The sequence below is a fragment of the Lathyrus oleraceus genome, chromosome 3 (assembly GCF_024323335.1).
Source record: "Lathyrus oleraceus cultivar Zhongwan6 chromosome 3, CAAS_Psat_ZW6_1.0, whole genome shotgun sequence".
Taxonomy (NCBI): domain Eukaryota; kingdom Viridiplantae; phylum Streptophyta; class Magnoliopsida; order Fabales; family Fabaceae; genus Lathyrus; species Lathyrus oleraceus.
Window position 1 is genome coordinate 386,543,005 of NC_066581.1, and position 26,487 is coordinate 386,569,491.

The window sequence follows — 26,487 nt, forward strand, 5'->3', positions numbered from 1 at the left end:
GGTAAGTCGTCAAAAATCTAGAGTGTGAATGTAACATTATCCGCCTAAAAAACACAAACAAACCAATGTTTTGAGGTGAACTACGAATGCCCTGATCCCTCACTAAGGGGGTACGTAGACACAAAGGTTCATAACCATGCCGAGCACATTAATAAAAACCTTTTCTTGTTTTCTTTGTAAATAAATCAACCTTCTATCATGCATTGCATTCCCCCTTAGCTTTTAAGCTTTAGACTTAGACACCCTTAGAACAAACAGACTTGTGTGGATACCGTAGAGTACTACGGACGTGAGGGGTGTTAATACCTTCCCCTTGCGTAACTGAATTCCGTACCTAGTTTTCTTTAGGGTTTTCTCAATATTTCTCCCTTTTCCTTTTGGAATAAATAAAAATTCGATGGCGAGTCTGTTTCAATCAAGTTAAGTTAATCAATGGCTTACACTCAGAATTTTCCCGCCGCGACAGCTGGCGACTCTGCTGAGGACTGAGGCAATTGCCCTAAGCGAGTCAATCCTAGAAGTTGTTTGTTTTGTTTCTTTCGGTGTCTATCTATTTATTGATTTATTTGCTATCACTGTTGTATATATGTTTGCATTCATCTGCATCTGGGATACTTGGTTACATACACTATTGTTTTGCTGCTGTTTTCTTGGTGTGTGGGTTGATACTATGAGGTAAAAGGCCCAGTACCCAGGCCAGAGATGTCACTTAGGAAAACTTAGGAATAGAGTGGAAACATGGCGGCTATTCAGGTGCAGATTTGTTTAGTGCGGTCATGTGAGCCACGCACATATGAGGTTTTCGATGTGGGATGATATCGTTATGCACACTATGCTGCTACTATGATAATACTTTCACACAAACCGATGAATTTGTGGACCTTTCGACCTTACCCTGACCAGTTTTTACCCGTGAGTGGGGTGGGAATTCTTGAACAGCTACATGCTGCAAAATTTTATTACTTGGTTGACGTAGAACTTTTGGTCCTATGATATCCGGTTATTTCAAGAGACAGACAACAGAACTTCATTGTTCATCAACCTTGATCCCACTTGCTTGTGTGACCTACGCATACATATCATTCATTTTATTTTTGTATAAAAAATAAGCTAATCCTGCATACGCATATCATTTCCAGGAAAGTCAAAGTTCTTGTTACTCCTTAAGATGTCAAACAACAAAGATACAGGAACGAGACTTCTCAGAAACAAGACCACCTACACCTTCTATCCATTTGACTTATCTAAGCTGCAAGGATTAAGTAAGAGAGTGGTTGGTAAAAATGTTGAGGCATTCACAAGTGAGTATGGGAACATCCTGTTTTTTCTGCATTCTGGGATTGGTGACCAAGTTGTTAACACATTGCTACAATTCTATGACCCTGAGCTATGGTGCTTCACCTTCCAAGATTACCAGTTGGCTCCAATGTTGGAGGAGTACTCTTCTCTTCTCAGAATTCCTGTCAAAGAGGAGGTTCTGTTTATGAGTGTTCCTGAAGAGCCAGATTTTCAGTTGATTGAAAATACCCTTTATTTGGGCATAAGAGAAGTTAAGGAGCATTGAAGAGTGAAGAAGAGTGGTGCTTGTGGTCTCCCTTTGAAGTTCTTGGCAGACAGAGTTGATTACTATGCTGATAATGGAAGTTGGGTGATATTTAATAGACGGCTAGCTGTTATGGTGTATGGAGCTATATTATTTCCCAATATGGAGAATTTGATTGGTCTAGTCGCTATTTGCATCTTTATAGGAAGGAACCTTGTTCCCACTATTCTCGCTGATACTTATTATGCTATTCACTCCTAATATGGAAAGAGAGGAGTGGTGGTTTTTTGTCTACCTTTGCTTTACAAATGGTTCTTGATTCATCTTCCTGTAAAAGGAGCGTTCGTATAAACATGGGGTACTTTGAAATGGTCCAAAAGGGTGATGGCTTTGACTTCTTTTGACATAACATGGGCTAATGTTATGCATGTTACTGAGATGATCATTAGCTGTGAGAAGTTCTCCAATGTTCCTCTCATGAGGACGAAAGGGTGTATCAACTATAATCCTATATTGGCTATCCGTCAGTTGGGATTTTCTTTGAGAGATGATTCCAAAGCTCGAGAGATAGAAGCTTCAGTTTGCTTTGCTAAAAAGAAGAATCCTGAGTTGTTGGAAAGAGTGAAGACATCTTGGCGGAAAATCCATAATAAGGGTAAGGTGTTCTTTAGACCAAAAGAGAATGTGGCCTTGCATCCATATGTGGCATGGATCAAGAAGAGGGTTGAGGCGCTCAAGTTACCTTTTGAGAGAGAGGAACCATTCTACAAACAACTTTCTCAGTTAGATTCTGATGAGCCTGTAATGATACCCATTGAGCATTATCGACAGTTGCAAGCAGAAAATTATAAAACTCAAGCTAAGAAAGATGAGATGGGGATGCAACTCTACCAGGTTGATCAAGAGAGGAGATAACTGATGCACAAGCTTAAGGAGGCAAAAATAAGTGTTCCTACAAAGAGGCAAAGGCCAGAAAATTCAAGAGCAGCTGAATGCAGAAACGAAGAAATAAAAGAGCTAAAGAGAGAATTATTCAAAGTGCAACAGAGGAATCTCAAAATGGAAGCGTCCAAAGCAAAGTCAAAAGATGGGCACAAGAAAGAGTTGAAGATCCTGGAAAAGAATTTACAAGATGAATAAAAGGAAGTTGGTAGAGTCAAAGGTGAAAAGAAGAGACTTGAGTTCAATCTCAAGGAACGCCATAATCACCTTGACAAAGCTCTTGAACAGAAGAAGAAGCTTGAAGAAGAAGCTGAAAGAAGAAAAGGAGATCCTAGTGAAGACTGTGATAGGTGCGACTAGTTATGCAGAGAGTTCCAGTACATGGAGGTTATGATGCATCGCAAGGACCTTCTCATCAAAAGTTTTATTGAACAACCTGGACGTAAAGACACAAAGAAGTTGTTCGAGGAGTCCAAAGCTTGGAGCCAGAAGCATTTGAAGGTTGGACCTCTAGATTATGTAGAGATGTCTGATTAGTTTACTTTTGGTTGTATTTTGATGTTTTGTACTTTGTGACCACCTCCAGACTTATTGGATGGGGCACCTATCTTTTAGCATTGCCGTATTTACTCTATGTTTGAACTCAATTGTGTTTTTGTTCTGATAATTTTAATGAGATAAGCAGTTTATTTTCAGCAGTGTTTCCTTTTACCGCCTATGGTATTTTGTTGTTATCATCTTAATGAAAGACAAACCTTTGAGTTCTTGGAAGTGATAAAACATAGCATATACATAGCATACACATTTTATGCATAACAAGGTCTTTGTGGCTGGTCTTCTTATCTCTGTTTGGTTTTCTTTTATAGAGAGATTGCAAATTCCAGTTTTCACCGCTACTCAACTCGTGCCAACGAGCAACGAAAGATGGAACGGATACAAGCAGACATGGCAGCAATGCAAGAGCGAGTTACTGCACAAATGAGTCAGTTCATGGAACTAATGCAGAATATCGCAATCAGGCAAGAAGAATGGAGTGTGATTGTCCTTAGGCCCATTGAAGGGAATCCATTTGGTGAAGACAATAATGACAACAATGGGAATCCTCCTCCCCCTCCTCCTCCTCCTTCTCATCCGCCCACACCTCGACATGACGGGAATCCTCCACCTCCTCCTCCTTCTCATCCGCCTACACCTCGACATGATGGGAATCCTCCACCTCCCCCGCCGCCTCCTCCTCCTCCGACACCTCCGCATGTTGGGAATGTCCGTATCAGAAATACAACTGAGCAAGTGTTGGCTCATCCTAGGAGGACCATACAGATTCTTGTGCAAGAAGATGACCAATATGAGGATTACTATTCCAATGTTAAAGAGAATGTTGCTGATGAGAAATTTCGTATGCTGGAAGAAAGGTTGCGTGCTATGGAGAACTAAGATGTCATGGGGATGGATTTCAATGACATGGGTCTTGTTCCTGGGCTTAGAATTCCAAACAAATTCAAGGTACCCGAGTTCATCAAGTACAAAGGGAATTCTTGCCCAAAGACTCATGTGCGTTCTTATTTCAGAAAGATGTCTTCATATTCCAATGATGAGAAGATGTTGATGCATTTCTTCCAAGAATGTCTGTCAGGAGGATCTCTTGATTGGTAGATGTCTTTGGAGAGGGCTAATGTGCGAAGCTGGAGAGAGTTGGTGAATGCCTTTGTAACACATTACCACTACAACTCTGATATGGCTCCCAATCGCATTGCATAATTTGACACAGGGGAACAGTGAATCCTTTAAAAAATACGCATAGAGATGGAGCGAGTTGGTTGCTCGAGTTCAACCTGCACTGATGGAGCGTGAGATTTTTGATCTATTTATGGGAACTCTTTAAGGAGTTCACTATGATCGTTTGGTTGGTTGCACCACTGCTGGTTTCCCAGATTTGGTCACGGCTGGTGAGCATGCTGAAGTGGGTATCAAGCTTGGTAAGATTCAAGTTCCTAGTTCTGGAGGTTTATCTGATAAGGGTAAGAAGCCTTTCATGGGATTTTCGAAGAAGAAAGAAGATTCTAGTGCGGCTTATGTGGGTAAAGGTAAAGGGACAGCCTATTCCGAACAAGTAGTTGCTGTCACAATTCCTACTGTTGCACCTCGTCAGCAAACTCAGCAACCTAGACAACAACAGACTGCTCCTCGCCAGAGAAATGCTCAAAAAAGGACTAGGGGTCCTCCTAGGCAATTCACTCCTCTGCCTATGACCTATGCTCAGTTGTTTAATCATCTTCGCCAGACCAACTTGATTGAATTGAGAAATTGGACAGTGCCAGACCCTCTCCCTACTAGTCATGATCCAAATGCCAGATGTGTGTTTCACTCTGGAGGTGTTGGGCACGACATTGAGAACTGTTGGGCGTTCAAACACAAAGTGAAAGACCTTATTGATAATGAGACTATTGAGTTTGAGCCTCCTAATGGACCAAATGTGGTGCAAAATCCCATGCTACCTCATGGAGGTGCTGCTATGAGTGCTATTGAAGTAGATGAAGAGTTAAATCTGATCATGGATGCTAGTCTGGTAACTATCCCACTGCCTTTTGTCAAAGAATATCTTTTAAAGATGGGGGTCTTTCCTGGTTGTGTTGTTGATTGTAAAGATTGTTTATATCAGTGTAATGGTTGTGATTGTCTGAAGTCTAAAATTCAGAATCTAATTAACGAGGGATCTCTACAGTTTGACCATCTGAAAAATAAAGTTGTAGAGAAAGTTGATGTTATCACTATTCATGTGCCTCCAAAGAAACCCAATGTTCGTATTACTTTATCGGGCCTTGTTCCTTTTAGCAGTGATAAAGGTGTTCCATGGAACTATGGGGCAAAAGTATATTACCAAGGGTAGAAGGTTGATATTAAGACTCCTAATTTCGATGTTAATGATGTTGGTGGAACTGGTCGAATTACTAGGAGTGGTCGTATGTTCTCTCCTGCTCAAAAGACTCCCGAGGTAAATGCTGAGGCTTTGGCTAAGGCCAAAGAGAAGAGAGTTGTAGTTGAAGGAACTGATGCTGAGCCAGAACTTTCTGTTCCCGAACCTCCTGTGCAGAATACTCAACCTTCCAGTTTGAATTCGAGGATGCCATCTAATGAAGAAGTTGAAGAGCTTATGGGATACATCTGAAAAAGTGATTATAGAGTGATTGATTAGTTAAGCAAGACACCGTCAAAAATCTCTATTCTGTCCTTGCTGCGAGATTGGAAGCTCATAGAAATGCCTTGATAAAGCTGTTGAACACTTCCTTTATGGCACAAGAGATATCAGTAAATCAGTTTGAACATGTATGCGAGCATTACTGCAAGCAATGGTTTAGGTTTCACTGATTTTGATTTGCCTCCTGAGGGGAGAAAGCACAACAAAGCTCTTCATATTTCTTTGGAATGTACAAGTGTGACTTTGTCCCGTGTGCTGGTTGACACGGGTTCGTTTTTGAATGTACTCCCAAAAGCGACGCTGTTGAAATTGAACTATCAAGGGGTGGAGATTCGACCAAGTGACTTGATGGTGAGAGCCTTTGATGGGTCTAGGAGGGTTGTCTTTGGTCAAGTTGACTTACCAATAAAGATAGGGCCTCAAGTGTTTACTGCTAACTTCTTTGTTATGGATATACAACCGACCTATTGTTGTTTGTTGGGACGCCCATAGATACATGAGGCATGCGCTGTTACTTCCATGCTGCATCAGAAGTTAAAATATCCTATTGGTAGCAAGATCGTCACAGTCTATGGTGAGGAGGATTATGTGATAAGCCTTCTTAACTCTTTATAATATGTTGAAGTGGAGGGGGAGATCCATGAGACCCCTTTTCAAGCATTTGATGTCGTACATGCTATTAAGATTCCTCATGTCAAGGAGAAGAAGCCAGAAATCTCTATGTCATCATTCAAACAAGCCCAAGCTGTTGTGGAATCTGCACACCCCGAAGGTTGGGGTAGAGTGTTGGAACTGCCAACTCAAAAGGACAAGTGTGGGTTGGGATTCAAGTTTGATCAAGAATTGAGGAACCAGAAGAAGAATAGTACCCCCGAGACTCAGCAGGCCACTGGCCCTATCAAGTTTATCAGTGCTGGGAAGAGCAAAGAAGAGGATGCTTGTCCTGTTGAAGACGGAGTGGATATTGATTATGATCTAGAAACTTGGATTCACCCAACAGTCCCCGGTCAAGAGCTATATAATTGGACTTTTGAAGAACTTGTCACGGTCACCCGCATGGAGGAGTAATTTTCATTTGTTTTTTTATCATGTCATAATTCCTATGTTCTGCCCAAGACATAGTGAAATGTTTTTCGGGCTACCATGTTTGCATTTGCAAATTTCATCATGCATAAAAGGACATTTTTTGCATTCAAATATTGTGATCCCTGACTTTCCCTTTATTTTATGTTTACAAAGATAAAAATAACAAAAAAATCTTTTGGCAATGTGTTTGTTTTTCTTTTTGTTTTGTGCTTTCTTTTCTCGAAAATAAAACCCGTCACTATTGCAGATTCAACCCTACTTTTATACTGGATCCATTGGAAGATGATTCCGCTATGGCTTTCTGTGATTTTGATCATCAAATTTACCAATCCGAAGATGAAGGCGAGGAAAATTGTGAACTCCCTGAGGAATTAGCCAGACTACTGAGACAAGAAGAAAGGGTCATCCAACCACATGAGAAATCTCTGGAAACTGTGAATCTGGGTACTGAAACTGAACCGAAGGAGATCAAGATAAGGGTTGCCTTGGAAGAAGGTGTGAAAGCAAGGTTGATTGATATGTTGCAAGAGTATGTTGACATTTTCGCTTGGTCCTATGAGGACATGTCTGGGCTCGATACAAACATTTTTGTACACCACTTGCCGCTCAAAAAAGAGTGTCCTCCTGTTAAACAAAAACTCAGACGGACACATCCTGACATGTCAAAGAAGATCAGAGAAGAAGTAAAGAAACAGTTCGAAGCTGGTTTTCTGTCAGTTATCATGTATCCATCATGGGTTGCCAACATCATGCGAGTTCTGAAGAAATATGGGAAAGTGTGGATATGCGTGGATTATAGGAATCTGAATAGGGAAAGCCCTAAGGACGATTTTCCACTACCCCATATTGATGTTCTAGTTGACAATACCGCTCATGCAAAAGTTTTCTCTTTTATGGATGGGTTTTCTCGGTACAATCAAATAAATATGGCACCTGAAGATATGGCCAAGACTACCTTCATCACACCGTGGGGGACTTTCTATTATAAGGTGATGCCTTTGGGTTGAAAAATGCAGGGGCAACATATCAACGTGCGATGGTCACTCTCTTTCATGACATGATGCATAAAGAGATTGAGGTTTATGTTGACGATATGATTGTTAAATCCCAGACTAAGGAAGAACATCTGATCCATCTACAGAAATTGTTTGAAAGATTGCGCAAGTTCAAACTGAGGTTGAATCCCAACAAGTGTACTTTCGGGGTAAGATCTGGAAAGTTACTAGGCTTCATTGTTAGTGAAAAGGGAATTGAGGTTGACCATGCGAAGGTTAAAGCAATTCAAGAGATGCCTGAGCCAAGAACTAAGAAAGAAGTTTGAGGGTTCTTGGGGAGACTGAATTACATTGCACGATTCATTTCTCACCTCACAGCTACTTGTGAACCCATTTTTAAACTATTGTGAAAGAATCGGGCAATTATTTGGAATGATGATTGTCAATAGGCCTTCGACAAAATAAAAGAGTATTTGCAAGAGCCTCCTGTTCCTATGCCCCCTGTTGAGGGAAGATCACTTATCATGTATCTTACCATCCTCGATGAGTCGATGGGGTGCGTATTAGGCCAACATGACGAGTCTGGCCGAAAAGAGCATGATATATATTACCTAAGAAAAAAGTTTACCAGTTGTGAAATCAAATATTCACTTCTTGAGAAAACTTGTTGTGCTTTAGCGTGGGCTGCTCGCCGGCTGAGGCAGTATATGTTGACCCATACAACCTTATTGATCTAAAAAATGGACCCAATCAAGTATATCTTTGAAAAACCTGCTCTTACTGGAAGGATTGTCAGGTTGCAAATAATTTTAACTGAGTATGACATTCAGTACACTACGCAAAAGGCAATTAAAGGTAGTGTTGTTGCTGACTATCTGGCCCACCAACCCATGGAAGATGATTATCAATTGATGAAGTTTGATTTCCTTGATGATGATATTTTGTTTATCCAAGATCATGTGATTTCTAGACTAGAGGAAGGATCCGAGCCAGGATCGCGATGGACGCTCGTGTTCGATGGTGCCTCTAATGCTCTTGGGAATGGTGTGGGATGTGTCATTACTTCTCCACCAGGCTTCCATGTTCCTTTCACAGCCAGAATTTTTTTTGACTATACCAATAATATGGCTGAGTATGAAGCTTGCATTTATGGTATTGAAGCTACGATTGACATGAGAATCAAGATCCTTGAGGTGTATGGGGACTCACCTTTGGTCATTAACCAAGTTAATGGCAATTGGGAAACTCAGAATGAGAATTTGATCCCTTACAAGGAGCACGTCTTGAAACTGATTCCTTATTTTGATCAAATCACTTTTAAGCATATCCCAAGAGAAGAAAATCATTTGGCAGATGCTCTGGCCATTTTATCATCAATGTTCAAAGTTAAATGGCAAATGAGGCTCTTTCTATCATAATTATGAGGCTGGACGAGCCAGCATTCTGTTATGCCACTAAGGAGGTGTAGCGGGAAATTCATGATCATCAAGCTATTGACAAGCTAGAGATCAAATAACAAGAGTCGCCACCGCTTTTATTATTTCCAAGGGAAAAGGGAAAAAGTACGAACAAAACCCAAAAAGTAAGAAGTTTTCAAATTAAAACTAATAAAAGTCAGAGATCACAGGTAAGGGGGTTGGTTACACAGAGGGAAGGTGTTAGCACCCAAAGTGTCCTAGGTACTCCTAGGGAGCCCTTTTTGTATGCATATGTATTTTGTACATAGTGATGTACACAAACAAATAGAATGAGGGGATGAGAAAAGAATTTATTAATTATATTTTTTGGGTTTGAGAAGACCTTCGGTCTTGTGCCTACCAACATAAAAATGAGGGATCAAAACCTCGTAGTTCGTGATACAAATTTCAAAATGGATGTATTGATTTTAACAAAATTTAAGTTTGAAAGGCACAAAGGCCTAAAATGGTTTGAATGAGTTAGTTCTTTTTGGCTTTTTGAAAGTTTAAGTCAAATATAGTTAAGTTTATTTACAAGTTTGATTTAAGAAAAGGAGTTTGAAAATGCAATGGCATAAGGCCAAAGTTTCTATCTTTTTGCAAAAGTGGTCAAATTTTAGAACAAAAGTAGTTCACACAAAGAAGATTTTGAGAAATGGAGGGAGAGATTTTGAAATTAAAGAAATGGGGAGAAGATGAAGAGGCTATCCTATGCACAAAATTAAAAGTTTAGAGTTGAAAAGATCTGACCAAATGGTTAGCAATCCAATATACAAGAATGTCTATAGAAACCCAGAATTCCCTTGGACTTTTAGAATCAAGCAATACACAAATGCACAATTATATTATCCTTAAGAGCAAGGCATCAAATAAAGATGGCCACATCCAAGCTTATCCATTCCATGACCTTCTTCCAAAATAACCCATGTAACAGATGAATTCCACAGGTCATAGGTTCAAAATAACAGCTTCATAATGATCATATTGCAGATGAACTCAGAGATGTCTTCAAAGATGTATCAGATGAATGTCAAATTGCAAGCACTTGGTTCTTCAACAAATTGGCATTGGCAAAGTCCACTAGCATGGGAAGGTTGGCTAGATTCTAAGTCCATTTGTCCAAGATCAAGCCAACAGTCCACTCAAATTGTTTTAGGGTTTTTGTTATTATTATGTACATTAATGGTCAAAGACCACACAAACAAGCAAAGTATACACAAACAAAATATATCACACAATATGGTCCAAATGGACAAAGTGAAAATTGCAGTAACATAAACAATTAGAATGATGTGAACAATGGCAAATGAAATAGAATGCTAAAAGTAAATAGCATTAAAGTAAAGGCTTGAAATTAAAAGTTAGTAGTTAGTAGGTTAGAAGTTAGTGTTGTTTTGCTTTTTGCTTTTCAAGACATTCTTTGGAGAACACTCAACCCACTTATCACAAGCATGGATCCTTGGACCAAAACATCTTCCAAAGGAAGGAAAGAAGGTCAAGTTTCCACACAATACCATGAAAGAGGGGAGACTTACAATCTCACTAACTAGAATGCTTATGCCTTTTATGTCACAAATTTAGCGCTATGTTAAGCAATCGTAATTGGACTTATGTAGAAGTCGCAACTATTTGAGGCCGGGCAATAGAATTTTGGTGTTAATGCATGTTAGATATATAGTATAATGGACTATGCTCATGAAAGATACCACACACAAAAAGAATATGCAAAAGGTGTGGCCTCATCTCATCCATACTCATGTCAATTTTTCAACCAACTAGCATTAGGACTTTGAGATGTCATAGGCCAAATGGAATGAATGAATGAAGAAGAGGAATGAGATGAAGTGGGAGGGGAAGGAATGAAATCACAAATTGGTCAAAGGAGGACTTTTACCAAATTAATATCATTAATTCATTTTGGGAGATGGAATGTACACTCCACCAATCCCCTAAATCCAATGATATTAATTTGACCAAGTCAAATCAACCTTGACCAAGGCCCAACAACAAGAGTCAAACTTAAGCAAAGTCATCACAGTTGGTCAACAAATTTATTTGGCATTTATTCAATTAAAAATGATTAAATAGTGCATTTAAATTAAATATGGTTTGTCCAATTCCTAAAATCTCATCAAAACACCAAAGAAATGGCCATTAGATTTATCATAGGTCATACAAGGTCAAAGGACCTTGGAGAAAAAAATTCATCATCTTTGGACATTTAAAAATATTTTTAAACAATTAAAAACAAATGAAAAATCAATTAATTCATGAAAAATATTAATAATGATCCAAAAAATAATTTTAATTCAAAATATGAAAGAGAAAAATATTTGAATTTTTTTGGTGAAAGTCTCATATTTTTTGGATCAATATTGAATTTAATATGAATTATTGAAAATAAAGCAAATAAAATGAAAATTCAGAAAATCAAAAATACGTGGACCACTTGATCTCCCTCATTAATTGAGGTGGCAGATCAAGTGGCCAGGAGCGTGTTATCCATCATAGTCCTTAGTCAGCGCGTGGCAACTGTAGTAATCAGAACCAACGCCTAGGATTAAAACAAAATGAATGGATCATGTGGTTCAGAGTCTTGCCAACGCATCGCCGGAGCCAGAGCTCCGGTCATCTTCTCTGGTGGACCTCACCGGACTGGTCCACCATCAACCATCACCAAAATTAAAAACAAGTACATGATCTTAAAGAAAAAATGGCACTAAGCTCGAATCTGGCCTCAATTCACTCTAACTCAAAGTATATTAAGAGATACATTGAGTTGAAATTTGAGGTACATGAACTGAGTTGCTTCGATTTGGCCTCAAAGTAACTCAAACTTCTTGCCTACATTGGTAGGACTTCAGACAACCAAAGAATTAATAGAATTGAGCAAGAATTTGAGAGAATCGAAGAGTTCAAAATTTCTGGAAAATACCTTCAATGTAGGTCTGGATTCAACTGGTCTTGATCTTGCTTGTGCTTGATCTCACTCCACTTGCTTGCAGAAGAAGGATTAGATGCTTGAAAGGCTATGGATTCCTGGAGATTTGAATTTCAAAATAGTGGAAATTTTTTCAACCTCAAATTCAAAAGAATTTCTCAGGCTTATCCTTTGCAAAGTGAGGGTTTGAGATGGGGGATCAAAGCCGGCACAAATGTGTGTTTATTTCTGAGCAATTGAAGCTCTATTTATAGCCAAAACAGTTGATAATTGCACACTTCAAATCACTTTCCAATTTTGGCAAATGGTGATGCAAGGGTGCATGGGCGTGCACAGGCCCATGAAATCATTGCTTGAGGTCCACAAATGAATGTTGGATTGTCTGAATTAAGCTTGGATTGCAAGGCAAGTGTGCATTGATGTTTGAAGTTTGATCATTGCCAAGTGATATCACCATGTTCATGTCATGCGCATCATATGCATTCCTTGTCCAAAATGTATGACATTGAGCTCTTTGGAAAGGTGAGATCAATAGGAACAACTTTCATGTTCAACACTTTTTCATTTGGAGCTTGGAACTTGGAGAAATTTGAGGTGGAAGTTTGGAAATTTTTGACATATCAAAATTTTTCTATGTGTCAAGCCATATGTCTCAATATTCCACCTTGCTTAACTTTTTATATGAGCTTCAAATGAGAAACGTGTCTTCATCAAAGTTGTAGCTATCTCAAAGACGTTTAAAATAGTCACCAATTTCATGTCATTTCGATTTGAAATGATAGAGTTATGCATTTTCGAAGTTTGGAAAAATCACTTGATCAATGGTATAGGTCAAAAGTGACCTATAATGTAACCTCATATCACATGCTCAAAAAAGTTGAATTAGCTCCCACTCCAAACATCAAAGTTGAAGTAGACACATTCAATTGCATTTTGAAACTAGGAAATCTTTCATCTCATAAAAATTGAGCAAGTTATGGCCTTGGGAAGTTGACTTTCAAATTAGGGTTTATACAAAATGACCTATAACGTTTCAACATAGAAAATGATTTTCCAAGCAAAACTAGCTCTAGGTCTCAACATGAAAGTTATTTAGAATGTCATTGAGAGTAAGGTTTCTCTTGGAATCATTTTCATATGGTGAAAATTGTAGGAGATAGGGTCTAGGGAGACCCAGTTTTGATCAGATGAATCCATTTGACCAACCACCATAGACCAACTTGCTAACTTCCAATTCTCTTGAATCTCTTGGCTCATGATAGATCATATATGCATAATATGATGAATTTTGAATTGTCCCTTGAGAAATTTGATTAATTAGTGAGATAGCTTGTTGGAGAAGTTACTCAAGATACCCAGTCAAACTAGGGTTTCCAAGGCAAATCGCCTTCAAACTTTTGAAGAAAACTTGACCAATATAATATGTAGAGAACATTGGGACTCATATATGATGCTAATAACCATTCTTGAATCAATTCTTGATTGTGCTCTTTGTTCATGAGGGTCTCAAACCCTAGATGTGAACTTGATGAATCAATGAAATCATGCCCTTCCTACAAAAAAGTTAGAAAAATGCAAAGACATATTTTTGGTATTTTGGTTAGTGAAATGATGAAATACAAGTATGATATAATCACAAAGTGCTTGGTGATCTCTCCCAAAACAAACCCAATGAAAGAGGGGTAAGGAGGATGCCAAGACATGATCCCAATGCTAAGGCTTATGATAGAATTGCATGAGGGATCTTAAGGTCAAAATTGGGGTCTTACAGCTGCCCCTATTTAAGGACATTCTAACTGAGGAGGTGAAGGTTAAAATCCTTGGCTCGACTCAGTAGAATGGGCTTAAATAACAACATATAGAAACAAATTTTGGTCCCTAAGAGACCTCATGATGCATATGACATGAATGCAAAGGTAAATTCTTTGTGGGGAAATATTGCCACAAAGGAAAAGAAACTAGAGAGACCGAAAGTCCGCAGGAGTATAATGCATTCCGTAAGGAAAACTCACTGGGGAGACAGAGACTCTGGGGGATAAAAAGGAGTTATACGTAGGCCAGGCTACGACTCAAAACTACTGGGGGGAACTCGAGGGATTCCATACAAAATGGAAAGACTCAGCCAAGGAAATCACGACATCTGCAGGGGATATGAGTAAGTCAGGATAAAACTGAAGTACTCGACTCATGCAGGGGAAAAATGATTTCACTAAGGAAATACGCACTCAACTCGACTGGGGAAGAAATAAACTTCAACATAGGAGGAGTAGAAATCTATTATCTACTACCTGTTACTGGGTAAGGAGATAATAAAGATCTGACAGAGAGAACATCCGTCATCGGCTAAGATGAACATATCAAGGATGACTCGTTGGGAACCGCCATGAGGGAGTATTCATTACCGGTTACTGGGTAAGAATAACCTTGCTGGGGAAAACTGCAGAAAATAGGATTTACAACTACCGGTTACTGGGCAGAAGACCAAGGGTGAGAGCATCTGTCATCGGTTAGGATGAACATATCAAGGATAAACTCGACAGGGAAGAAAATCCGTCACCTGCTAAGATGAACATATCAAGGATAAACTTGCCTGGGAAGGGGATAAAAAAGGCAGGATTTACAACTACCGATTACTGGGTAGAAGACCGATCAAAGAGAAAATCTGTCACCGGTTAAGGTGAACATATCAAGGATAGACTCTGAAAAGGGGATAAAGTGGGATTTACAACTACCGGTTACTGGGTAGAAGACCGCAAGGAGAAGAAAACCCGTCATCGGTTAAGATGAACATATCAAGGATTAATTCTCTGGGGAACAAAATAGGGATTACAACTACCTTTTTACTAGGTAGAATACCAAAGATGAGAATATCAGTCACTGGTTAAAGTGAACATATCAAGGGTAAACTCAGACATGGAAAAGAAAGATATTCGTCATCGATTAGGATGAACATATCAAGGATATACTTCCTAGGGACTCTTCTGAGGAGAAAAAGGATACTTTTGTCGGGTATTGGGCAAGAAGTAGCAAACTGCAAACTAAGAAGAATATCACCAGTTACTGGGTAATAGACTCTTAGGGGACCAAAATATCTATCTAGGTAAGAGCTAGAAAGAAAACGGTCAATCAAAACTCAACCCAATGAGGACATAACTCAAGGGGAGTAATTCCATCCAGAAAATCTACTGGAGAGGAAACTGAAATAACAACCATCCACGAGGAAACAAACTCAGTGGGGAAACAGAGAAAAGTTAAAGTCTTTCTGCTTAAGGGGCTGACACTTTACAATTGAAAGAGGACAGACACCAGATTTGGTATGGGGATAAAATATCGCCACAACAAATCAAATATGAAGATGCAGGATATGCAAATTATGAAATTATATGAATGTATATGTATATGTATATATGATGATTATGCTGACAAAACGATCGCAAAGGATACAGAGGTGTCGCAAAGAGAATTGAATCACTGGTACAATTCTCGGTCAATCCGCAAAATATGGAGACAAATGCCGGAAAACAGAGAGATAAACATCCCAAAGGTTCAAACCTAACTCGGGAAGGGGAAGATCTGTTGAGGAAATACGAACTTCGCTGGAGAAGGCAGAAACTCCGCTGGGGACAGCAGAAACTCTGTCGGGGAAAACAACCTAATCAGTTGGGGACAAAGAAATTCCATTGAGGATCAAACACTCCACCGAGGAATTGAATCAACACTAATGTCTATGGATACCCGAAGGGTTAGCTGCTTGGGGAACCTCTGATGCTTCACACTTAAGGACTTGCTATTTATTGAAATGCTATTGATATTCCTTTTACTTGTTTTGGAGAAATTCTTGCTTTTATATTAAAGAAAACTTGATTTTGATTTAGAAATTTAATTTCAAAATGATCATAATAAAATTTAAAGCTATTGGCTGAAGTAAATAAGAGTAGAAACAATTTGGATAAAGGCTCAACTTTATTTAATAGAATGGTAGTTTGTAAATGACAAGACTCCATAGATTTTACAAAGTTGAAAATGGTAATTTACATGGAAAAGGGTTACATTGAATACAAATGATCCTTAATCCTTCTACCAACTCTTGATATCCACTGCGCTCTTAACCGCTGTTGGAGATGAACTGATGTCAACCCTTGTGCTCAAACAACTCTTCAAAATCACCGAAGACTAGCATAGTGCAGTTACTTACCATAATCCCTAACTTTTGCATAAATTGACCCAAGGTGGGGTACTCAATTTATCGGGATAATTATTTTCTATTTTATGTCTCTAACTTTTACCTGGATCGCCCTTTCGGGTTTTCAATCCACCGAGACGCTCATTTTTGCCTAAGCCGCCCTTTAGGGTTTTCAACTTAGCGAGTTGTTCTTTTTCTTTTTTAGGCGAAGTATTTCTTAACTGCATCTGCGTTCACAGGACGAGTGAACTCTTCACCATCCAGAGTTATAAGAATCAAAGCACCACCTGAAAAGGCTCTCTTAACAACATATGGGCCTTCATAATTAGGAGTCCATTTTCCTTTGGAATCTGGATTGAACGATAAAATCTTCTTGAGCACAAGGTCACCTTCTCTGAATACTCGAGGTCTGACCTTCTTATCAAAAGCTTTCTTCATCCTTTGCTGATACAACTGGCCATGATACATGGCAGTCAATCTCTTCTCTTCTATTAAATTCAACTAGTCAAACCTAGTCTGACACCATTCAGCTTCAGTCAACTTGGCTTCCATGAGCACACGCAATGAAGGAATCTCAACCTCTACAGGGAGCACTGCTTCCATACCATATACAAGAGAGAAAGGGGTTGCCCCTGTTGAAGTGTGAAAGGATGTACGATAACCATGCAAAGTAAGCGGGAGCATCTCATGCCAATCCTTGTACGTGACAACCATCTTCTGGATAATCTTCTTGATGTTCTTATTTGCAGCTTCAACAGCCCCATTCATCTTGGGTCTGTAGGGAGAAGAATTATGATGTGCAATCTTGAAGTCTTTACAAAGAGCTTCCACCATATTATTATTCAAGTTTGATCCATTGTCAGTAATGATCTTACTTGGCACACCATAACAACATATGATCTAATTCTTGATAAACCTTACAACAACTTACTTGGTTACATTTGCATACGATGAAACGATGTCCATTGCCACTAACATGTGAAGTAGTCAATTGCCACCAAAATGAAACGATGTCCATTCGAAGCTTTGGGCTCAATCATCTCAATCATATCAACTCCCCACATGGAGAAGGGCCATGGGGAAGATATAACATTCAATAGTGTCGGAGGAACTTGAATCTTATCAGCATAAATTTGACACTTGTGGAATTTCTTCACAAATCTGCAACAGTCAGATTCCATTGTCAGCCAATAGTAACCTGCTCGTAACATCTTCTTCGACATTGCATGTCCATTGGAATGAGTACCAAAGGAACCTTCATGCACTTAGGTCATCAACAAGTCTGCTTCGTGTCTATCTACGCATCTGAGCAAAACCATGTCAAAGTTTCTCTTGTACAATATATCACCATTCAAGTAGAAGTTGCCGCCTAACCTTCTCAAAGTCTTCTTATCTTTCAAAGATGCCCCAGGCGGGTAAATCTGACTTTGGAGGAAACATTTGATGTCGTAATACCACGGCTTCTCGTCTTTAATCTCTTCAACAGCAAACACATGAGCTGGCCTATCAAGACGTATCATAGATAAATTGGGAACTTCATTCCAATACTTCACTACAATCATTGATGCCAATGTTGCAAGAGCATCTGCCATCCAGTTTTCGTCTCGAGGGATATGATGAAATTCAACCTTTGTAAAGAAAGTTGAAATCCTCCTCGCATAATCTCTATATGGTATTAAACCGGGTTGGTTTGTCTCCCAATCTCCTTTTATCTGATTCACCACCAAAGTCGAATCACCGAAGACATCCAAATACTTGATTCTGAGATTCATGGCCTCTTCAAGCCCCATAATGCAAGCTTCATATTCTGCCATGTTGTTTGTACACTTGAAAGTCAGTCTAGCTGTAAATGGTAGATACGTGCCTTGAGGAGTAATAATTACTGCCCCAATGCCATTTCTATATTGATTAACAACTCCATCAAATACCATGCCCCAACGGGAACCAGGTTCTGGCCCTTCTTCAAGCAATGGTTCATCACAATCTTTCATTTTCAAGTACAAAATCTCTTCATCAGGAAAATCATACTGCACTGACTGATAATCTTCAATTGGTTGGTGAGCCAAATGGTCAGCCAAGATACTACCTTTGATCGCTTTCTGAGATCGGTATTCGATATCATACTCTAATAACAACATCTGCCAATGGGTAATTCTCCCAGTTAAAGCAGGCTTTTCAAATATATACTTGATTGGATCCATTTTGTATATCAACCAAGTGGTATGATTCAACATATACTGACGCAGGCGCTTAGTAGCCCAAGCCAATGCGCAACAAGTCTTCTCAAGCATAGAATACCGAGTCTCACAGTCGGTGAACTTCTTACTGAGGTAGTAGATTGAAAATTCTTTCTTCCCAGTCTCATATTGTTGACCAAGAACATAATCCATACTATCTTCTAGCACGGTCAGATACATGATCAAAGGTCTTCCTTCAACAGGTGGAGACAAAATCGGAGGCTCAAGCAGATATTCCTTGATACTGTCAAATGCTTTTTGGCAGTCTTCGGTCCAATCACAAGACTGATCTTTCCGAAGAAGCTTGAATATAGGCTCACATGTGGCAGTCATGTGGGAAATGAATCTGGAAATATAATTCAAGCGGCCGAAAAAACCTCTGACTTGCTTTTCAGTTTTGGGCGCAAGCATCTCTTGTATTGCTTTGACCTTGGCAGGATCAACTTCAATACCCTTCTCCCTGACAATAAAGCCCAACAACTTACCAGAACGAACACCAAAAGTACACTTATTGGGATTCAAGCGGAGTTTATACTTTCTCAAATGCTGGAATAGCTTCAACAAATGCTCAACATGTTCCTCTTTATCAATTGATTTAGCAATCATGTCATCGACATATACTTCAATCTCTTTATGCATCATATCATGAAAAAGAGTAGTCATTACTCTCTGGTAAGTCGCACCAGCATTCTTTAGACCGAAAGGCATCACTCTATAACAGAATGTTCCCCAAGGTGTAATGAATGTGGTCTTCTCCATATCTTTGGGTGCCATTTTGATCTGATTATATCCGGAAAATCCATCCATGAACGAAAAGACTTTGAATTTAGCAGTATTGTCTACCAACATATCAATGTGTGGCAGAGGGAAATCATCTTTCGGACTGGCTTTATTCAAATCTCTATAGTCGACACACATGCGGACTTTTCCATCTTTCTTCGGCACAGGCACAATATTGGCCACCCATTACGGATATTCATCGGTTACAAGGAAACCGGCGTCAATCTACTTCTGCACTTCCTCTTTGATTTTCACAGCCATATCGGGATGCGTTCTTCTCAACTTCTGCTTGACTGGCGAGCATTCTGGCTTCAACGGAAATCTATGCTCCATAATCTCATAATCTAAACCAGGCATGTCTTGATAGGACCAAGCAAACACATCTGAATATTCTTGAAGAAGATCAATCAACCCCTTCTTAGCATCTGGACTCAATCGATACCCAATCTTGACTTCCTTCACATCATCTTCAGAACCCAAGTTGAGTAGCTCAATCTGCTCTTCAAACGGCTGAATAATCTTTTCATCTTGCTCAATAAGATGAGACAATTCATCACTTACTTCCACATCACTTTCCTCCTCGGCCTCAAACACAAGGAATTCAAAATTTGGAGAAGGAGAAGGATCATTGTATTCAATGGGGTTAGGAACCAACCTGCATAACACTACTAGAAAAACTGTTTTTAGCGTCGGCCATTTACAGACGCTAACGGTGGAAAAACAGACACTAATATGTGGTTAGCGTCGGATTAGCGTCGGTGTCGGGCCTTGAATAAAAGTTGCGAAGCTACTGTGTAACGTCGGCTAAAGATACACCGACGCTACGTAGCCTCGGGGAGACGGAGGCTAAAGCGGACACTAATGGAACCGACGCTATGTTGTTTCAAAACCATGAAAAGTCAATATTATGTTTAGCGTTGGCCGGTCCGACACTAAAGTCAACAAAAAAAGTCAACAGATAGCGTCCGTGTCACCGACACTAAAGTCAACATAGAAAAGTCTATACTAATATTTAGCCTTGCATACACCGACTCTAAAGTCAACAAAAAAGGACAATAACGGGTTGCAACATGACTTCCTTAAGCCAAATAGACCCTAAGGAACACATTCAATCTCTTCTTATTTTGTTAAACAAGCTACTAACTCATTAAAGGAAGTCAATTGTTTATTTATACTAACATCCAAGCATTTTAAGAATATAGTTAGAGCATAAGGAAGAGTAGAACAAATCCTGAAATAGTCCCCACATGAATAATTAAAGAAAACATTACAGAATCATGCTTGTCTATCTTCTATGATACAGATCATAGTTAGATGGTAACATAGAAGTACATCGTAAATCTCCAATTAATTCTCAAAATCAAAACCACTTTAAAGAATGGAATGCCAACCAATACCACTCTAACGTGAATAGCCCATTCGTAAACTTGGTGAAAAGAAGCAGGTGAATTTAAGTTTAATCTTTCCACATATCTGCAAACTCATCAGGCTCCAGCGGATTTGCCATCTCATGCCTTTTCCTCCTTGTCTTTGCTTTGACCTTCTTTGCAAACGTTCCAGCCTTTTTCTTCTTCTGCAAAGCTCGAATCTACAACAACCGACATAAAAGGGTTAAAAACACAAACAAGATGTAGTTATTCAGTTCAAAACTAGAGAAACTAAGAGTGTGAATTGAGAGCATGTTGGTTGGTACCTGGTTTGGCGACACATAGAATGGATTCTCATATAGAGTTGGACCTCCAAAACTGCCACCAAATATTTTAATTGGGTTCAAGCAGAACCGTGGACCAACCTAAGCACACGTATTTGCACAAATAGGTAAGGGAAATTTTAGGAATTGACAAATCAAAATATAAATCGATAAACAAGTTTACAGACCTCAATTAATGTCATTTTATCAAGGCCTCCTCGAGGTAATTTGTCTGACTCATTATGAGGAACAGAGATCTGCATGGGAATAAAGTGGTTTATTATTTAAAATAGCCAAATAAACATCATGAAGCGGAATGAGACAAGCATTCCAAAGCTATGTTCGCAAAATGCAAGTGTACTAGCAGAAAATGATACTTCTATCTTATTTAGTTTATTAAGACGCCTCTAAACAGTACACCAATTATTTATATTTAAATCTTGTGCAGATGCAAACACAAACCTGATAATTTCGGAACCAAATGTGGTCGTCAACTATTGAGAATACAAAAACATGGTCATGAAAAGGCTTAGCCTTTCTATGGTCCTTTGGTGTTTCAAATATCTGAATGGAGCAAAGAAAGAGTATGTCAGCAATATCAAAATTGTATATACTTCTATTATTTTAATAACCAACCAACCACTGACCCTACTCATATATATCTCAGGTAAAAGAACCAAATTTAGAGAAAATTGTGTACAGGAACATTTGAATGGGTCTACATCCTACTCTGTTTAAACTATGACAAGAGTCGAACATAACAATGATAGAATTTCTCATGTAAACAGTTGACAGCTTAGGAAATCCCTAAGATATATAACAAGTAACAACTACACTGCAAAATCAGATAAACAACAGAAAAGTGCAGATCAAACAATTTTTAATCACACCGGCAATTCATACCAGCACAAAGCACCAAACTAATACCTGTAATAGCATCTCTTTCAACAGTTTCCAGTGTGCATCTTTTTCAAAATTTGATGAAAATGTCAAAAGTGGGCGGGAACCTTTTAGATGATTCCCAGTTAGCTTCAATTCCTCCATTGTGTGCACTGGAAAGTAGCGAGGGTAAAAGAGAAACTCGTAAAATAGCCTCAGAAAAAGCGAGTTAAGCATAATTCAAAAAGAAGAATGAAGAACTAAATACTGATCCAAGAAAACTATATAATTAACAACTAAATTAGTTTCTATAGTAACATGAAGATAACATTCAGACGAGAATATTACCGGCACTAACTAAAAATTTAACAGATGGGCCATTCGGGCATTTTGACATCCAGAGATAAAGATCTTTTGCCTTCCTGCACTGAAATTCATATATACAGAATGGAATAGTAAGACAGTTATCCAAATGTCACAAGTTGATTAGACTTGGTCAAGATTAAGAACTGGAGCTCAAACTCAAGATTAAGTGCAAAATAGTGTCCCAACCATCCTATTTCAAATTAAACAAACAGCTTAAATACAATAGAAAAGTCAATTTGGGAGGGAAATTCAAGGAGTACAGGTATGCAGTATGCTATACAATAAAAGTTAATATTGATAAAACAAAAATCCATAAAATATACAAGCGAGAGAGAGAGATGCTATGGGTTTGAAACTACCCATCAACGAAGCATTGCATCTAATCTAACTAAATCACAACATTTGCAACAAATAGAATAGTTGCTTACACCTCGCATATGCAGTAAATTTTCTAACTCAACAACAGTAGCATAGCTCATAAATAATCCAAAGTTGGCACTGAAAAACCTAATAGCCTAAAAAAGTTAAAAAGAATACCTCGAAAAATAAACAAGACGAACAATTTTTGAGCTCAACGAGCTCGTTCAATGTGGCCCCTTTAGTTTCTTTTGATTCAACTTTGTTATCCTTCTTGCAATGAGGCAGAAGCGATACAATGTTCAAAGAAGCCGCAAAGTTATGAGAGAGTGAGGTTATAGTCATTTTTCAATTCTGTTTTCCTAACTAATTAACTCTCACAATTTTCACTTAACCGAAATTTAACAAACATTAACAGTCATAACAGAATTCAAAACAACCTACTAACTGATAGCAGACTTAACTCAAGTAAGAAATCTAACAGAAACTTAACTCCATCCTAACAGAAATTCAGTAATCACCAAACAGTTCGCTAATAGCAGTCCACAATAAAAGCATATCATGGTTTCATTTAAGTCATAACAACTCAACATTAACATTAACAGAAGCAAACTATTAGACTTTCAACAATAGTTCACAGCTGACATTACTAATAAGTAATAACACATTCAACTAATTAATTTCCTAACACTTAATTAGCTAAGAAGTTCATAACAGAATTCCACTTTCACTAATAACTAACTTTGTTAATAGAAACTGAACCTCACTAACCAACTTCTAACTTCCAGGTTTCTTCAACAACCACTCCGAAAATAACAAACTTCAAAACTCCTCTTCCTAACCTATAACAGAACTGAACCTTCACTCTTCACAACTAACGGAACCAACTAACAGAACCATCATTCTCTCATGACCAAAATCAACTAACCGAATTTCACAACAAATTCTAAACCGTTACCTAACAACTTTTCCTAACAAACTTCTCAAGCAAATCACCTGCAAACAGAATTGAAAAATGACTATAACCTCACTCTCTCATAACTTTGCGGCTTCTTCGAACGTTCTAACATAAATCACCATTCTAACCTCTTCGAACCCTATATCGCGAATTCGTGGAATGCACAACAGGACAACAACACAAGACAGAACAAAGGAACACTTCTCAATTGCAGTCACTAGAAGCAAGCAAAGCACTAACTAAGACACATCAACAACAGTTAGAAAACAAGCACTAATAATCAGGTCACAAATATATAGCAGACACACAGATTGTTACAAATGGCTGATACTGGCACTGCAACTCACATCAGAAATCAGTTATGGAATGCAGGCACAGCAGATAATTCAAGAAGCACAACAGCCAAATCAGGTGGCACAATGAAAACATCACCTTCAGCCTGAAGCAAGGAAGGCTCAACAGCAAATATCTCATCAAGAACAGGACAATCTAGAGCATTAGAGGACATACATCAAGCAACAAAAGGAAACTAAACTACAGATATGAGTTCATCTATAAAGCACTCAAGCAGCCGCATCATCAATACACAATGCAACAACTGGAAATTACTCGGAGGCAACACCATCAAGAGAACCACATGAAGGACATTCAAGATAAGAGGAAGGATGAAAACATGCATCAATATCATCAACATACCAGAAACCTTGGTTCCACAAAAACAAATCTAAACCAGCACAAACTTTTTCAGCTCTTTTAGTTTGACCCCATAAGAAATAATTAAGCAGAACTTAGGAAATTCCATAGCCTCCTCATAACCACAAAATCAATTCATAAATAATTCTCAACCTTGAGAAATACTAACTGATGCAAACACTAACTATTGCAAACACTAACAGTTCAGTCTGGTTCCAAATTAACATAGGGATGACTAACCTTGAGAAAGAGTTGTCTTTGCAAAATCCCGGATGATATAGTGCTTCGGTTCCAAATTAACTTGCATTCAACAACTGCTTACTGCCTCCACTAAGTAAGATGAGCATTCTTGAAAACCTACATTCAGAAAACCAATTAGCAAATAATTTGATTTTTGTAGTTTCAGACTTAAAGGAGACTTCAAACATATTGGGAAACAATACTAAACTTGCAAAGAAAAGTTGATTCCAGCATCCACAAAGCCGATAGTTCTGGAAAACCTACATTCAGAAAACATAAAACATTCTCATACTCATTAAACCAAAACTCCATGGAAATCACTTGAGATGAATATGCATTACCTTTGATGATTCAGAAACCCTTTAACGAGGGATTTTGAATTAGGGATTCTTCAATGGATTCACGGATTAGGGATTCACGAATCGGTTCACGAAATTGGGAAAAAACGGATTCACGATTTAGCATGGAATTAGGGTTTTCGTGTTGTGAAATGAAATGGAGGGAGAGTGAAAAATGACGAGGGAAAAGGAAAGAGGGAAATAAGCTGTCGCGCAATTTTTGGTCAGAAATAGAAAATTCCTTAGCGTCCGCCAAGCGGACTCTACTTAATAAATAAAATACTTAAACCTTAAATATATATACATATTATAGATAAATAAATGGAAAAATTATATGTTATAATAATAGCGTCAGCTACGCGGACTCTAAGTAAATAAATACTAATTAAAAAATAATGCTACTAGATAGAGTCGGTCACACCGACTCTAAATAAATTAATCAAACATTCTTCAAAGGTAACATAACAAGTAGTGTCGGTTTTGCCGACACTAATAAAAAAAATAACTTGTCTTAAATGATGTACGTAGATAGAGTCCGTTAGTGTAGGCTTAGCCGACACTAATAGTGTCCGTGTCGGTGGCCGACTCTAAACTAGGAGGCTAAAATGACTTATTCTAGTAGTGTAATGATTTGATATTTTGATTTTAGAGAAGTGAATTTGTGACCAAATATTATGGAGATGGACAATTATATTGTTTATTTATGTTTTTGTGATTACCATTTTCAGAATAAAGCAAAAAGTAAAAATAAACATCAAAGATGTGGATGAATAGAATTAATTTTATTGATGATCAATTTAAAATGCCCAAACAATGTTCACTTCTCCCTTAGGCATAGGAGAAGGATTTTAAAATATAAAAGCAATTACTTAGATCGATACAAAATAACAGGAATATCAACAGCAGTCCAATTGTTGCATGTCTTTCCATGCGTTACAAAGTTGGTGCAGTCTTCCTCTTCGCTATCCTCTAGCACAGCAGCTAAGTGTTGTTCATTGCCATGAATTAACCCTCCGCTACGGAAGCTGAGTTGCATATCTTCATACCTAACAGTTAATGAGCCTTTCTGGAACCCCAAACCAGTTTTGCCTTTCTTGTCGGAGACCTCTACCATGCGCCATCACTGATCAACAGTACCTTCTTCAACAATCTTCTGAGCATCTTTCAACGAGGACATAGGTGCCCCAACTCTCTTCTCAGCAACAATAGATAAGACTTGGAACGGATTTCCAACCTCATCCTCAAATTCAACATACGAGAAAGATGACAAATGGCTGACCAACAACGCTTTCTCTCCTCCAACAATCACAAGCTTGCCATTCTTGACAAATTTGAGCTTCTGGTGCAGAGTGGAGGTAACAGCCCATGCCTCATGTATCCATGGCCTTCCCAATAAGCAACTGTAGGTCGGGTGTATATCCATTACTTGAAAAGTAACCTGAAAATCACTCGGACCTATCTTGACTGGAAGGTCCACTTCACCAATTACCGTTTTGCGCGAGCCATCAAAGGCTTTGACAATTACACCACTGTACCTCATGGGTGCTCCTTGGTAAGATAGCTTTGACAAAGTTGACTTCGGAAGCACATTGAGTGACGAACCGGT

The 26,487-nt window shown here is 38.6% G+C and overlaps 1 protein-coding gene and 1 long non-coding RNA gene across 2 annotated transcripts; both read right to left on the reverse strand.

Annotated features, from left to right (window-relative positions):
- Positions 1-20,476: 20,476 nt before the first annotated feature.
- Positions 20,477-22,952, reverse strand: LOC127127860 (ribosome biogenesis protein BRX1 homolog 2). The gene is made up of 7 exons (XM_051057136.1): positions 22,833-22,952; positions 22,278-22,356; positions 21,978-22,102; positions 21,513-21,614; positions 21,239-21,307; positions 21,054-21,152; positions 20,477-20,948 (listed from the first exon to the last, which is right to left on the reverse strand). The coding sequence occupies exons 2-7, from the start codon at positions 22,324-22,326 to the stop codon at positions 20,817-20,819; spliced, it is 576 nt and encodes a 191-aa protein (XP_050913093.1). The 5' UTR covers positions 22,327-22,356; positions 22,833-22,952; the 3' UTR covers positions 20,477-20,816.
- Positions 22,953-24,418: 1,466 nt separating this feature from the next.
- LOC127127861 (uncharacterized) lies at positions 24,419-25,137 on the reverse strand. Its single transcript, XR_007805490.1, has 3 exons — positions 24,885-25,137; positions 24,752-24,803; positions 24,419-24,660 (listed from the first exon to the last, which is right to left on the reverse strand). It is a non-coding gene; the product is annotated as an uncharacterized LOC127127861 (long non-coding RNA).
- Positions 25,138-26,487: the final 1,350 nt, after the last annotated feature.